The sequence below is a fragment of the Schistocerca gregaria genome, chromosome 1 (assembly GCF_023897955.1).
Source record: "Schistocerca gregaria isolate iqSchGreg1 chromosome 1, iqSchGreg1.2, whole genome shotgun sequence".
In the NCBI taxonomy this organism is placed as follows: Eukaryota; Metazoa; Arthropoda; class Insecta; order Orthoptera; family Acrididae; genus Schistocerca; species Schistocerca gregaria.
In genome coordinates, this window is record NC_064920.1 from 301281735 (window position 1) to 301297256 (window position 15522).

General features: G+C 37.7%; 1 protein-coding gene across 2 annotated transcripts in view; it reads right to left on the bottom strand.

Annotated features, from left to right (window-relative positions):
* The window catches only part of LOC126342120 (ATP-binding cassette sub-family C member 10), a 371444-nt gene that overhangs the window by 53511 nt on the left and 302411 nt on the right, over positions 1–15522 (bottom strand). For both annotated transcript variants that reach the window (XM_050001827.1, XM_050001828.1), the window contains one exon: positions 13831–14074. In XM_050001827.1, the coding sequence (XP_049857784.1) occupies positions 13831–14074 (244 nt within the window). The remainder of the gene's footprint in view (positions 1–13830; positions 14075–15522) is intronic.

The window sequence follows — 15522 nt, forward strand, 5'->3', positions numbered from 1 at the left end:
CCCATACAGTTATAAATACTCCCTTGAAAAGTGTAACAGCAGGGTTTCACTGTACATGCCAGAAGATGAAAATGTTCACTTGAAATTCAGTGAACAGTTAAAACTAGCCAATAGTATTGAATGAAACATTTTGTTTCTTATAAATTGACTGCATCTGTAGAAAAAGTTAATAAAAGCCAGTTTTGTTTAGCAAACTGACAAAAATAACTTTGTTGTTGTGCAAGGCAATAAAGGCTTGACTGCCACAAATGTGGAAATGAAATAACATCAGAAAACCGAAACTAATAACATATTTTAGCCTTCCAAAATTATGTGAAGTATTAAAGGAGTTTTGCTGTTTGGGGAGCAAAATAACTGATGATCGTCGAAGTAGAGAGGATATAAAATGTAGACTGGCAATGGCAAGGAAAGGATTTCTGAAGAAGAGAAATTTGTTAACATCGAGTATAGATTTAAGTGTCAGGAAGTCGTTTCTGAAAGTATTTGTATGGAGTGTAGCCATGTATGGAAGTGAAACATGGACGATAAATAGTTTAGACAAGAAGAGAATAGATGCTTTCGAAATGTAGTGCTACAGAAGAATGCTGAAGATTAGATGGGTAGATCACATAACTAATGAGGAGGTGTTGAATAGGACTGGGGAGAAGAGAAGTTTGTGGCACAACTTGATTAGAAAAAGGGATCGGTTGGTAGGACATGTTCTGAGGCATCAAGGGATCACCAATTTAGCATTGGAGGGCAGCATGGAGGGTAAAAATCGTAGAGGGAGACCAAGGGATGAATACACCAAGCATATTCAGAAGGGTGTAGGTTGCAGTAGGTACTGGGAGATGAAGAAGCTTGCACAGGATAGAGTAGCATGAAGAGCTGCATCAAACCAACAACAATTATGTGAATACATTTTATTCACTTGATAGCTCCTGGTCACAGGAATCCATTTTATTTCATGAGAAATGAAGAGAAAATAGCAAAAATCATTAAAAATAATCATGGGTCACTAACCCCTCCCCACTGTAACCCAGACTGCTCTGCACATATGCGAATCTGGCAGCTTAGGCACACCGGAAAAAATTTTATGGGTAGCACGACTGCTTTTGCTACTACTGCAACCACACTTCAAGTGGCCAGAAGTAGAAGCGCATGTACTGGAGCCCACTGGCAACTGCTCAAAATCAACTTAATGAAACAGTTATGATGTCACACTCTCCAGAAGTAGTTTGCTGTTATGAAGTGTACTGCCTTTGTCCTAGAGTCTTTGGCACATTTCGCTTTAGGCAGGCGCTTGTTTGCACACTGTGTATTGTTGTTGTAAATGGCGCATTCCTTTGCAACTGAAGTTTTATTTTGATTTTATTCTGTCGTTTACATTTTATTGCTGCCCCATTATTTTGTAGTAGCGTGATACAGTAAAATTCTTTGTTCGATTATCAGTTTTTACCAGTCAAAATTACAAAAATTTAACTCAAGGCTAAAACAATGAAAAATTCCCGAAATTATAAAAAATTCCCATGCTTTTCCCAGATTTCCTGGTTGTTCCTGAGTGTAAACACCCTGATTATGTTTGATGTTGAAATAGGTGTTAAACAGATTATGGTCTATAGGAAACCTAAGAAGACAGACTACAGCTCATATAAGATAGACCTCAATTACGATTATTTTAAGTCAGAACATCGATAAGGAATCCTGTAGATTTCAAAGAAATTTCAGACACAATCACGTCTGCCACTCTGACCTCAAATTTAGAAAACTGTCAAATCATAAAGAAGTGTAAAAAAGGAATGTACAAGGGTTGGAACTTAAATACTGGGAACTATTTATCCACAACCGATACAAAAGAGTTACATGTTTGCGCATGTCACTATCCTTCAAAGTAGTCACCAGCCATGTGTAGAACCCAATGGGCTGAATCAAGTGATGGGATGAATAGTGAAGATTCAAATATTCATGACAATGGCAATGATAGTCCAGCAATTCTGAGGTATCATCATAGTGCTGATTGTTCCAATACTGTAGCTGACAAGTTGGGAGTGTGTGCATTAATATATTGAGCAGCATGAGAAAATTGTAAATGAAGTAACTGGCAGTTGTGTTTCTATGCATGCAAATGTTGGAAGGGTGGATCCTTCATGTGCAAAAATATTCCTTGTGGTGGTTTATAAGTGATATTTCAAATGTTGTCAACAGTGATGCAAATTTTGAATCTTGTGTCAAGACAGTTGTGATGTTGCATGTGTTATTGGTGAAGTTGATGCTAGTGTAAAGTATGCAGTAAATAGAGCAGTTGAAGCAGATCCATCTAATAATATTAATGGTGTAAGTGGTATTACTGCAGATCTTTCTAAAGCCATTATTGGGAGCAATGCCTCAGATGTCTTTGATGTAACCAGTAGTGCTGCAGAGGCAAATCCTGTGTGTAATGTAAATGTTATTGGTGTAAATAGTTCTTCAAGCACTAGCAGATGTATCTAAAGCATATGGAAATGTAGAGGTAGCAATAAGTAAGGGTATGAGTGAAAATTGTAAACAAAATGGAATTTCATCTTTCTGGGTACCAAAGTCAGGGCTAGATGAAATTAGTGAAGAATTTATAAAAGTGGTCAGAAGTTTAGAGAAACAAGAAAAGACCAGGCCACCAGAAATACTAAAGTACAGTGGAGAAAAAATTTGTCATGGGGAAAATGAAATAAATATGAAATTATTGGCAGCTACTGAGGAATTTTTTGATGAAATTGGTGTGTTAGACAGCAATGTTTTGCATCGTGTTGTCAGTACAGCATGAGATACAAGCAGTAGAGGTGTAAATGTAGTAGTAGACTGTGTTAAATGAAATTGCAATATTAGTTTTCATAGTAGCAAAAGGCAGTGAATTACATAGAGGGTGAATTAAGTATTAATACCAAGGAAGGTTCTAAGATGAATTTCAAAGTGGTGAGAAGGATCTGCTTGAGGAAGAAACTTTTAGAAAGTAATAGGGCAGTACAATTACAACCAAAAATTAAAGTGAGTGTTGGAGGGTTTAAGACTGAAGCATTTCTTGATTCAGGCGGTGAGATCTGTGGAATCTCTTAAAAGTTTTATGAACATCTGAAATCCATTACACAAATTATGGAATTGCCAGTTGTTGGAATGCAGATTAGAGGTACAACTACCAGGTTAACCAAACCTGTTAGGAGCAAGGTAATGCTGCGTTTTAAGATAGCTGATATTGAGTTTAATCACATATGTATGGTTATTCCTGAACTCTGTATGAATTTTATTATTGGTATCAATTGGATAACCAAAGTAGGAGCTGTTCTAGACTGTAAAAGAAACCAGCTAAATATAGATGAAAGTGGGGCTAATTTAGTTATAGACTACAACATGTCATTAACAGGGAAAATGATGATAGCATCACTTGTAGTGGGTCAAAGGCCAAGAGAAAATAGTGAACAGTGGAGAGGAAGCCACACAGATCCGATGAAGACAATGTTAGAAATTAAACACAAAACTGATAATACCAAAGTAATGTGAAGGACAAAGAAAGGAGCTGCATGATCTGCTGTGCGAAAATGATGATGTATTTTATGATGGGTGAGGAAGGGTGAAAGACTTTGAATGTGTTATAAATGTTAAGCCACATGAACCATTCATGCAGAGACCATACCATATTGCTGTTGCACTAAGGGAGGGAGTTAAAATTGATCTGGAAAGAATTCTGAAGATAGGGATAATAGAAGGAAGCAATAGTCAATACAATAATCCACTAGTTGTTGTCAACGAGAAGGATAAATCAGTGAGGCTTGTGTGAGATGCTAGAAAGCTGAATCCCATAATCTGTAGGCGAACAGACCATCCAGAAAATATGGATGATCTGCTCTATCAGTTCCACTATGCTGAAATAATGTCAAGTGTGGATCTGACATTTGGTTTCTGGCAAATTCCCTTAGCCAAGAAGAGTAGGCAGTATACTGCTTTCTCATATGGTGGCAGATGCTACCAATTTAAGGTAGTTCCTTTTGGTCTGAAAATGTCTGTGACTGTTTGTATAAGAACATTACATCATGTTTTACATAGAGAGCCTTCGAGCAAACTGACAATCTATGTGGACGACATATTGATGGCATCTGTTGAATGGGAAAGTCACTGTCATCTAGTGAGGGAAGTGTTAGGTGTCCTTAGAAGGGGTGGAATGAAGCTAAAACTAAGCAAGTGTCAGTTTGCTAGGAAGGAGATGGAATTCTTGGGACATGTTATCACACCCACAGGAAAGATACTAAAGAAAGACAGAATAGAGGCTATAGCTAAGTGCCCAATTCCTAATAACAAGAAGCAATGAAAGTCCTTTTTAGGAATGCATGATTTCTATCAAAAGTTTATCAGGAATCAGAGTCTAAACTCAACAAACCTAACCAAGTTACTAAAGAAACAGGCAACTTGGATGTGGACACAGGATTGCACCAAAGATTTTCAGGAGGTAAAGGATCATTCAAGTAGCAATGGATTACTGTACCACCCAGATACAACTGTGCCTTACTGTTTGCACACTGACAGCAGTGATTATGGTTTGGGAGTGCCACTGTCACAGAATAAAGTTGTAGGTGGACATGAAGAACTGAGGAGTAAAGCTTTTGCATTGAGACCACTTTCAAAACATGAGCGGAGATATGGGATCACTGAAAAGGAGTTGTTAGCAGTTGTGTGGGCATTCACTAACTTCAGAAACTCTACTGGGTCATGAAGTGATTGTTTTCACTGATCATAAAGCATTGGGCTATTTACATGAATGTAAATTGTTAAACATCAAACTAATGAGGTGGGCTATATTCCTGCAGCAATTTAATTACACCATCCATTACATAAAGATAACTGAAATTGTTGTGGCTGATGCTTTTTCGAGATTACCAGTGGGGACTGGGGATATGTTAACAGAGGAAGAGAATGGAAATAAAGAATTTAAAATGCTATATATAAAGAGTTTGCCAAGAGTGAGAAATATCAGAGGAGTATGTAGGGACATAAGAAGACCACAGGCTCAGGATCACAAACCACAACAGATAAACAAGTGCCTGGGAACTAGGGAGGAGGAAAATTTGAATAAATATGACATTGTTCAAGAGGACGAGCAAAAACAGTGGTGAATGGAAGTTATATTTTCCAGAGGACCATGTCAATTATTTAACTCAGCATGTGCACCTGAGCTATGGACATTATGGACCTCAAAAATGCACTGAAATAATGAGGGAAAATGTTGTGTTCAGTAATATGGTTAGACAAGAACGGAAACAACTTGAGAGTTCTGACACCTGTCAGAGAGTTAAGATAAGCCAGGTGCACAGGCAGGGATACTTACACTGTATAATACCAGAGAAGGATGGAGATCTGGTAGCAGTTGATCTTTCTGGGGCACTGCCAACTGGAAGAGGTGGATGCAAATACATTTTTGTAACAGTGGATATATTTAGTAAATACATCAAGCTGTATGCAATCAGACAGACTACCAGTAAGAGTCTGATTTCCAAGTTCACATAAGAGTATTTTCTTTTCATGAATGTACCAAAAGCTATTTTAAATGACAATGGATCCCAATTCACTAGTAATGCTTATATTAAGTTTACAGACACTGCAGGGATAAAGCATATATGAATCTCAGTGTATCATTCCTTGTACAATCCAGCAGAACAATATATGAGAGAATTGGGATGGCTCTGCAGAACACACTGTGGCAACAAACATAGTTCTTGGGTGCAATATCTAAAAAGATTTTGAAACTGTAATGAACTGTGTGAAGCATAGCTCAATGGGGTTTTCACCATGGGAGGTGGAGTTCAACACAAAGTAACCAAATCTGTTCTCTGAACATGTTGATTCCCCCCCCCCCCCCCCCCCCCCCCCCCGCGTAATGAGATGAGAAGAGTTGGAGGAGCAATGCAAACAAAGCAAAGACATTACAGAAAGGTAAAGGTGACAGAGATGAGAGTTGGGGATCTGGTGTTGGTGAGGACAAAGAAAAAGTCAACAGAACACAACAAGGAGACAAAAAAAATTTTTGAATTATATTATGGGTCTTTTGAGGTGATGGCAAGTCCACATATAAATGCATACTGTTTGGTTTGCCCACAGACAAACAAAATACTTGGGCTGAGAAATATAAATGAGATAAAGCTGTATAAGGAAGAAGGACCATGATGGAATATGTTGAAGTGAGTGAAACTGGAGTGTGTGTGTGTGTGTGTGTGTGTGTGTGTGTGTGTGTGTGTGTGTGTGTGTGTGCGTGCGTGTTTTAATAGTTTTTTATAATGTTTAAAAAAAGAATGAGTATTTGTTGATCAGTGACTTTGTAATAACACTTTGTGTCATTTTATCAAGATCATTTAAAATTTTTTGTTGTTCCTTAGATTTTAAGTTATATATGGTGCTATCCACAAGCAGGAGGGTAAAATGAGCCATTTGATTTATGAGGGAAATAGTTGGGGATTAATGATTAATTTTCTTGTCAGACACGGAATTGGACTTTGTTTTGTTGATGCTGAAAGGACTGCTACGATATCACAGCTGGGAATTATTTTTCATTTTTCATGTTGCTTTGAGAATTGATTCCCAAACTGAAGGTTTGATTTGTGCATTTCTTGCACTTTGTTTTGTTTTCCTTGTTGGCTTATCACAGTAATATTTCAGTGAATGTGAGTTTCTTTAGAATATCTTAGTTTGTTTCACATATTGGGGTCTAAGTATGTATATTAAGGAGGATCGATGGGCCACAAACCAAAACTGATACTGTGCTTTTTTTTAGTCCAGCACATTTTGCTTGTGGATGCAGTGTGTGATAATTGGACTGTCAATGAAGTGGACTCTGGATTGGACATATTGACTCAACTGTTGCAAGGGGCAAGACTGATGAAACATAATGTGTCAGTGAGTGCTGAAAGTTTATGCTGCAGATAATGAAAGTGAAAACAGAGTGCACAAAAGAATGCAAAATGTGCTTCATTGGTGTAAAGTTCACATATATGTATATTTTTACAGGAAAAAGAAGGAACTCATTTATGAAACTGACAAATGTCACATGTTGTTGTCGGAGAAATTTTGTGTGGCACGAGAGTAAATTAATTTTAAAGCATTACATTGTATATTTGTAAATCTTAAGCCTTTTAAATACAAATTTGGATGTTTATATTTAACATGGAATGGAGAGTAATTCATCTTCCACATTTCTGGCATATAGTCTTATGTATTGTTTACTATTTATTTATTTAACACTGGAATGCCCACTGTGAACATATATTTTCATTCAACAGTACTGTTTAAGTATTGGTTCGAACTAGAAGTAAATATCATTTTTAAATATTTCATGTTCCTCAGACTAACCATTAAGAGATTTTGTCCTTCATTTGTGATTTGGTCAAAAACTCGGAGGGGGGGGGGGGGAGGGGGATGGGGTAATTATAATTATAACATTACAATAACATCGATGATCAGTGGCAGACAACATTATAGAGGCTCTCTGAAATAATGCAAAGATACCATTTTCGCACGTTGGTTATTCGCACAGGAAATCAGTATGCTTACGTAGCGTATCCATGCAACCTATGTCTTACAAGCATTTTCCATAGAATTAAAATACAATAGTTATATTTGCTCAAGAACAAAGACACTTAGCCATAGAAAACAGTCTTACAATGCCAGAATGTGGGAAAGTTGTAGAAATCATTGTTACTTTGGACAGACTAGTTTGTGTGTCAGAATCTGGCTGAAGCAGTGCAAGTGGTGAGGGGCCCATATACACGTTGCTTGCAGTCTTTTACCATTGGGCCAGTGCTGGAGTGTGGATGTGACCACTTAACTGGAGTAAAGTAATATGTTTTAAAACAGCTATTTTTTGTGTAGCCCAACCAGATGCATTAAGTGAACAAATATCACATAACACTAGTACTGGCAAGATGCTAAGCAAAATTGTCCCTAGTGAGAGAAAAGCTAATAGGCTAACAGAAAACAATGACAAGATTTTTCACAGTGGGCAGGACCATTTAGAGTTACAGCTGTTTAGGGTTAGCGGGAATCATGCCTGATGCTTAGATGACAAGCTAGGTTAGCCGAGAGCACTAATGGGCTGCTTCCTGGACACGAGTAGGCGCACCGGCCCCGGATTAAATCTGCCCAGCGGATTAACAATGAGGGCCAGTGTGCCAGCCAGCCTGGATGTTGCTTTTAGGTGGTTTTCCACATCTCGCTAGGTGAATACAAGGCTGGTCCCCATGTCCCACCTCAGTTACACGACTCACAGGCATTTGAAAGCATTCACACTATTTCATGGCTTACACTGGACACAGACAGCTGGGGTGCACTACTTCTGTCCCAGGGGGGTATGGGGTGGAGACAGGAAGGGCAACCGGCCACCTCTGACACTAACATTGCCAAATTCATAGTAACAAGGCTGACCCCGCATTGCAGTGGGGCAAAGGCCCAACAAAATGATGATGATGATACCTGATGCTTAGAGGACAATGAGGATTGTTTTCATTATAAACCCAGGGATAACTGATCATATCAATGCCAAGGATATGAGACTGTTCAGACTGTTCTTGTTTCTTTTAAAGATATTAGAAAAACTGGTTAATGAGTACATTAGGGAAAGGAGGCCAACTAAGGTTCCTCTACACATAAACCAACATGCAATATCAACCAGGCCAACCATGTGAAACAGCACTTCACCAACATGTTGGGAAGGTGGAAAAAGCGCTGCACTTTCAGGAAATTTATCTCTGGATTTTCCTGGATACTAAGGGGTCTTTTAGTAGTATGACTTTTGAATCCATGGTTAGAGGTGCAGAAGAGTGTGGCATTGAGACCACCATAATTGTGTAGTTGGACGTAGGTCATTCTGAGCAGAAGAAAGGCGAATGAAAAATTTGTGATCAACATCACCAGAGGATCTAAAGGTCAGCCTCAACAAAACTGTGCTGTACCATTTACAAGGAAGCTTATCTAGCACAAGTATTGGAATCTTATGCTTCTCGATGAAATCTGATGCTTCTTGATGAAACTTAAACTACAGAGGGGTTAGTTAAGTATCTATGAGTAGCTCTGGATGTAAAACTATCATGGACTCCTCACATAAAGAATACTGTACATGTTCCAAAGTGAAAGGTACTCTTATGAGTACTAGAAGCAACTGTGGAAAAAATAAACCTTGAGAGTATTTACTGGACTTACACCACTGTAATAAGGACTACAATTAATTATAGGGCTACAGTATGGTGGAACAAAGTAGAAAAAGAGGATTGCTGCTAAGGATCTTGGCAAGGTGCAGAGATTGGCCTACTTGCCCCAGCACGTGGAATAAGCAGTGAATGTGAATGTGAACATGAATGTGAATGTAGTAGTACACCCACTGCTGGGATAGAGACCATGCTGAACGTATCCCCCTTATATCTGTCGGTTAAAATTGAGATAGCAACAGGAGCATATAGGCTAAAAACTGGAAATAACTGGATATCTTCATAAAATCCTGAACCCACACATATATATGGATAGTACTAAATATAGAATGGCCAGGGAAATGCAGGATGACTATACATTATCTTCCAACTGTTTTAATACACCTTTTGTTGTAATAATTGGAAGTAGAGAGCAGTGGAGGAATGAACCATGACACCATGCAGAAGACATAGTTTGGTTTATTGACAGATCGAAAACAGAAAAAGGCACTGGGTCCAGAGTGTATTGGGAACAGCCTAGAATGGGGAATGCAATCTCTCTAGGGACACTGGCCACAGTATCACAGGTGGAAGTATCAGCTCAGGTGTGTGCAGATGAGAATTTATGAAGGCACTACAAAGATTGTAGTATTTACATTTATTCAGACAGACACCAGACTCTGCAATGTGATCAAAGATTGTTGCAGAATACTACAAAGTCACTGTGAGACTAAGGGAGTGCAATAGCATAAAACCATTATGGGCTGCTGGTCAGGTTGGATCAATGGCAATGAAGAAGCTGGTAGGCTGGCCAGGACAGGTGTGACAACACCAGTTCTTGAACTGAAACCTGCCCCAACCATCACCAAGGCAATGGCTAAATCAAAACTATGAAACTGGATCATAAGGCAGCGTGTAGAATACTGGACTATGATCCAAAAACAAAAACATAGCAATCTAATGAAGCCAAAGACATGTTTTAAGGGAAGTTCTGTAATCTTGGGTTCGAACAGGGGACAGACTAAACTCATGGTATGGCTAATGATATGCCATTGAAACTTTAGGAAATACCTATACAGAATGGGTATAGAGAAAGAAGTCCATATGTGTAGGCTATGTGGTGAGGATGATGAAACCACACCACATGTAGACTTCCAGTGCCAAGCACTGGAGGTCATAAGACATAGGAGTTGGCTTGGGTTGTTTCGGGGGGGAGACCAAACAGCGAGGTCATCGATCTCATCAGATTAGGGAAGGGTGGGGAAGGAAGATGGCCGTGCCCTTTCAAAGTAACCATCCGGACATTTGCCTGGAGTGATTCAGGGAAATCACGAAAAACATAAATCAGGATGGCCGGACGTGGGTTGAACCATTGTCCTCCCGAATGCGAGTCCAGTGAAGACATAGGTTATTCAGGTCATCAAGTCCTGAAGAAATTGTGTCTAATACGTATGGAAAAATATATATTAACCAAAGAGAAGAAAGAGAGGTACCAAGACAAAATTAAAACCAAACAAACAATCCAAATCTCTGAAGAAGAAAGGAAAGCATGATCAGAAAGAATGAAACAATACTGGGCCAATAGAAATCCATAGCATATTAAAAATCGATTGTTTTAATGTACCCCAAAGTAGGGCGAAATCAAAGAACCAGTAAAGGGCCTCCTAATACTCTTTAAGGGTGTTGGTTGGCTTTACTAGAACGAAATAGAGTGAAACTGCACAACAAACCCAGTTTAGGTGCAGACAATAGTGGGGTAGAACTGCTCTGTTTTTATCTCCCAGTACAAATCAAATCAATTCACATCACATCAACAGATCAGAAAGTGGATTAAATACTTTATCTCAGCCTCACATCACTCCTGCTTTAATTTTCATGTAATCTACTTGCTCAGCATTAACATTTTACTAATAGGCTCTGTCAACTTTTCATTTGCATGCCAGTGCTTTCTCTTTCTTTTTGCAAAAAAAACTTAATTTAGCTGACAGTAAGCTTGCACTGTCAGGTAACAAGGTATATTATATTTACTGGAACCATGTGTTCTAATTAGTTTCCACTGCTGCCAAGTGTACGGTTGCCATTGCCAAATACTAGCTCTAATGAATCATGTACCCTAGAGGTTGATACTAAGTGAACAGCACTGGATAGGTATAGCTTATGGACTGCACATGATCAAACCCGTGCTCAGTTTTACTGTCATGCCTCCCTGATGTACATGTCCACCACTTTCATGACACATCTCAATTGAAGAACAAAGTGAGTATTACAATCCGCAACCTGTCTTCAGAAACTGTAGGTAGTCTGTAAATGCAGTACACTTCTTAGATGCAAGGAAATGTCTGATAAGACAGAATGAACAGGCAAATTCATTAGAAATGATGACCATTTAAACAAACACCTGAAGGCAGGATCACAACAACCAGTATATGTATGTATGTGCCATTTGAACTTGTCACTCAAGATGCAGGTTTTTTCATGGGGAAGCTAATTACTAGACAAACACTGGCATAGTCACCATATTTAAATTTCCTATAATATAGCAGATGATTCACAATCCAACATCTCAAACATTAGTAACCCTGCCCTGTCTCTAACAAAATGATCATATATCAACTGATTCCAGGCCATAACAAATTTTGCACTTGTCTCTTCTTTTAAACAAATAAGAATAAAGAAAGACACTTGAATAGAGAAAGAAATGGATTAAAAGAAAAGATAATCAACAATTTATGAGTCAGTGACATTTCAGATAACCAAATACAAATAAGCAGACATAAAAAAGGAGGCTGAATCTGTAAGAATGAATGCAAATGAAGAAAAGGCAGGGCTAAGACTTGAAACCAGGGATGTGTGATGGCAAATCATCGATGCTGATAACAATTTCATTACTGACATCTGGCTGATAATAACTAACCACAAAATATTAATGTTTTTAAAATTGATGTTAAATGATGAATTTACAGAATGGCATAAAATGCAACATACAAATATACCTAACGTCATATTTATTTATCACTAAATACAGCAATAATTAATGTTAGATATTCCACAACTTTTTGTCTATGGACCATAAATATATTTCTGAGGGAAGTTTCCCAAACAGTATATTTCATTGTTGATGGAGAGCATACCTTACTGCAGAAAATAGTATTTCAGATGCTAGCAATACAGCCATACAGCTCAAATATGTAACAGAATTTTTTGTAGCCTTGGACAGGCAGAACTAATGTGATTCCATACTTTTAATTTGTCTCATTTAAGATCCACAAGGTGATCTTTTGCTGATGGTAAGTTTGTTTGTGTTCCAGTTTGCAAATTATTCTTTACTTGTGCTGTTTCATAATGTTCACTGCATAAATCAAAGGCGGTTTCTCTGTTTTCCTGTAATGTATCAAAGCATTGCCCATCCTCATTGACAATTGTTTCAATAAATGCTAGCAAACCTCTGATAATTTTGATTGCTTTCAAATATTCAAAAGCATCCTGAAGCAAATCGAGGATCAAGCAATGTTGATATGGCTAATGTATTAACACGTCCAGTTGGTTATTGGTTTCTGCTAAGATGTTATTCTTCAGTCTCTCTTCAAAATTCTATGCTGGATGAATGTCAGATATTTTGATAATCAATATATTCGTTATTGAGATTACTTTACTGCTTGCAACATACTTTTCTAAACGGATTTCAAGAGTAGACTGTCACAATCATCTGTAGAGCCTACAATGCCTGCAGCTGTTAGCGTGGATGGTACACCAGCATGGCAATTATTGATATTAACTGCTGAACATGCCTGCAAAAATCTTTCAGTCATATAAAATGTTGAATTTCATCTAATAGGTACTTCTTGAATTAGTTTGAGGCCTGTTTCTTTTCTTAGCTTATCAGTTGCTACTAGACTTAATTTAACACATACATACATAACATGAAGTATCATTTTTAGCAATTAAAAGACATTTAAAACAGAATGGGTATGTACTACTTGATATCATGAAAGCACAAATTGAGTGAACAATGAAAGTTATTAGTCCACGCTTATTTGCAACAATAACCAACACTCCTACCTTAGTTTGTTGAAAAATATTGCTCCCACTCCCTCTCGAATGGCCACATTTGACATACTGCAAACATGTTGCACTGGTGTCATTACGACACAGGTTCAGAAAAAGATTCATTTATATCTATGCCAACATTGAAGGTCGATTTTTTGGCTTTAGCCCTGATGTCACAATTATTCAGTCTTCAGTATTGATAATAAAGCATTATTGTTTAAATTGACATTGTTAATATTTTTAATTATTGATGATCATTGAACTTGTAACTGCCCATGAGGGGAAAAGGACAGCCACGGGTATGTGTGTGCAAATAGTGACCTGTGTGTGTAAGTACCAAAAACTAATGCATTTGGCCAAGAACAGATTTTAGTCTAACAACACACAATAACAAATTAAGTTATTTACAGTGGTACACAACTGATGATGCTTAAGTGCAATAAAGTGAAAAGTATCTGATGATAAAATAACAAAACCATAAAGTATTTAATGCTAACACCTCTCTTTGACTTCATTGCTGCATGAATTAATTATGAATACATCCACAAAAAGTAAAAACAAAATTATTTTTGAAAAGTTAAACTTGTCAGCTAGTATCACTACTCCTTGCCTTTGCTGCGCGCAGTACAGCACGTGCCAAGCATAGCAGCTGTCTTTGACCAGTGCTAAGCTTCTTTCCGCCAGGCCCAACATCAGCAGCAGGACCACCAAGAGCTCGCACAGCTCCCCAAAGGCCAACACGTCGCAGAGCAGTCTCCAGCTCTGCAGGTGAGTGCCGTCCTTCTGGATCAAGATTTTCATGCACCGTTCCTGAGAACAGCCATGGGTCCTGAGGAATTGCTGCCAGTCTGGACCTGGGGATTTGCGTTGCCATATAATATTCTTCTACACCAAACAAACTTAAAAGTAAACAGCAATGTGACCCATTATTTTATAGAGAGCTAGCTGCTGTTTTCTTCTTCCTACAATTATCAAAAGTTTAGAAGCAACTGTGAATATGATTAGATTTGACAAGGATCAAGTAAGCAGTGATTTGTTGACTTAATTGTCTATTTAATCTAATTTGATGAACTGTGAAATGCAGTCTGAACTTGTTATCTATCTGAACAGATAATGACCATTATTTGGGAACATGCATTTTCAGCAGTCATAAGAAGTTTAGCCAACAATAAATTTCAGTTTAAGAGGAATCTGAATGATTTATTGGTGGGCTACTTCTTCTACTCCATTTCTTAGGAAAAAGAATTGAAATATAAATTGTGAATAAAATCAAACAGTGTGTTATGTAAAATCTGACTTCTGCACATCTCCAGTGAAGCAATGAGAACAATGTAAGTGTCATAAACAGTTTTCTGCTCGATGATGTGTAGCTACAACATACAAAGAATTATCTGATGCACTTCAGCGTACATACATTTACATGGCTGTGACAAGTCTGTTATTACCTCTTAAAGAAAAATATGTTTCAGATTTATTTCTATTCCACATCCATTAGCATACATCTCTTTCGATAAATATTTATTCTTGTTTTTGAGATACTCTGCATCCTTAAGGATCCCCTCAATATGGATTGTGATTGGTAGTGGAAGTTAATCCAAACTTAGACTGCTGATTGGGAATTTTACAAAATACCCAGTGTCAATGGAGAACAAAAATTTAGTTATCTTTCCAAACTAACAAAACATTTTAAAATGTAAACTCTTGTGCCATGTTAAAGAAAACAGCATCATCTCAGTTTCATGTAATATTCATTTCAAAGTTATTATTTGACAGTGACAGTAAAATGTTTCCAGCAGCAACTATATGGCTCATATGTGATACAAGTGTGAAGACTACACCATGTGGCAAAGTAGCCATGGTTAGTTGTAGTTGGATATATTATTACTCTGTGTGTTTTGCTCTCATTACAAGTAAACAGCATTCAACTGAATATAAAATATGACAAATTTAACACCACTACATTGATTAGGCATTTTTCATTAGCACTGAGCGTAACACACAACACCTTTTCAGCAGTATCTGTGTGGGATGACTTCTTCTACACAATTATATAAGCATAATTAAAAACATATCCCATGGACATATGCCATCCAATGACTCATAATACAGTATATGCACTAAAAACTGAGTTCATGTCACTAGCATACTGAATGTTCAACTCTCTCTCTCTCTCTCTCTCTCTCTCTCTCTCTCTCTCTCTCTCTCTCTCTCACACACACACACACACACACACACACACACACACACACACTAAAACACACAAGCACACAGACATGGACTCAGAAAATTTGTGGAGAATTAT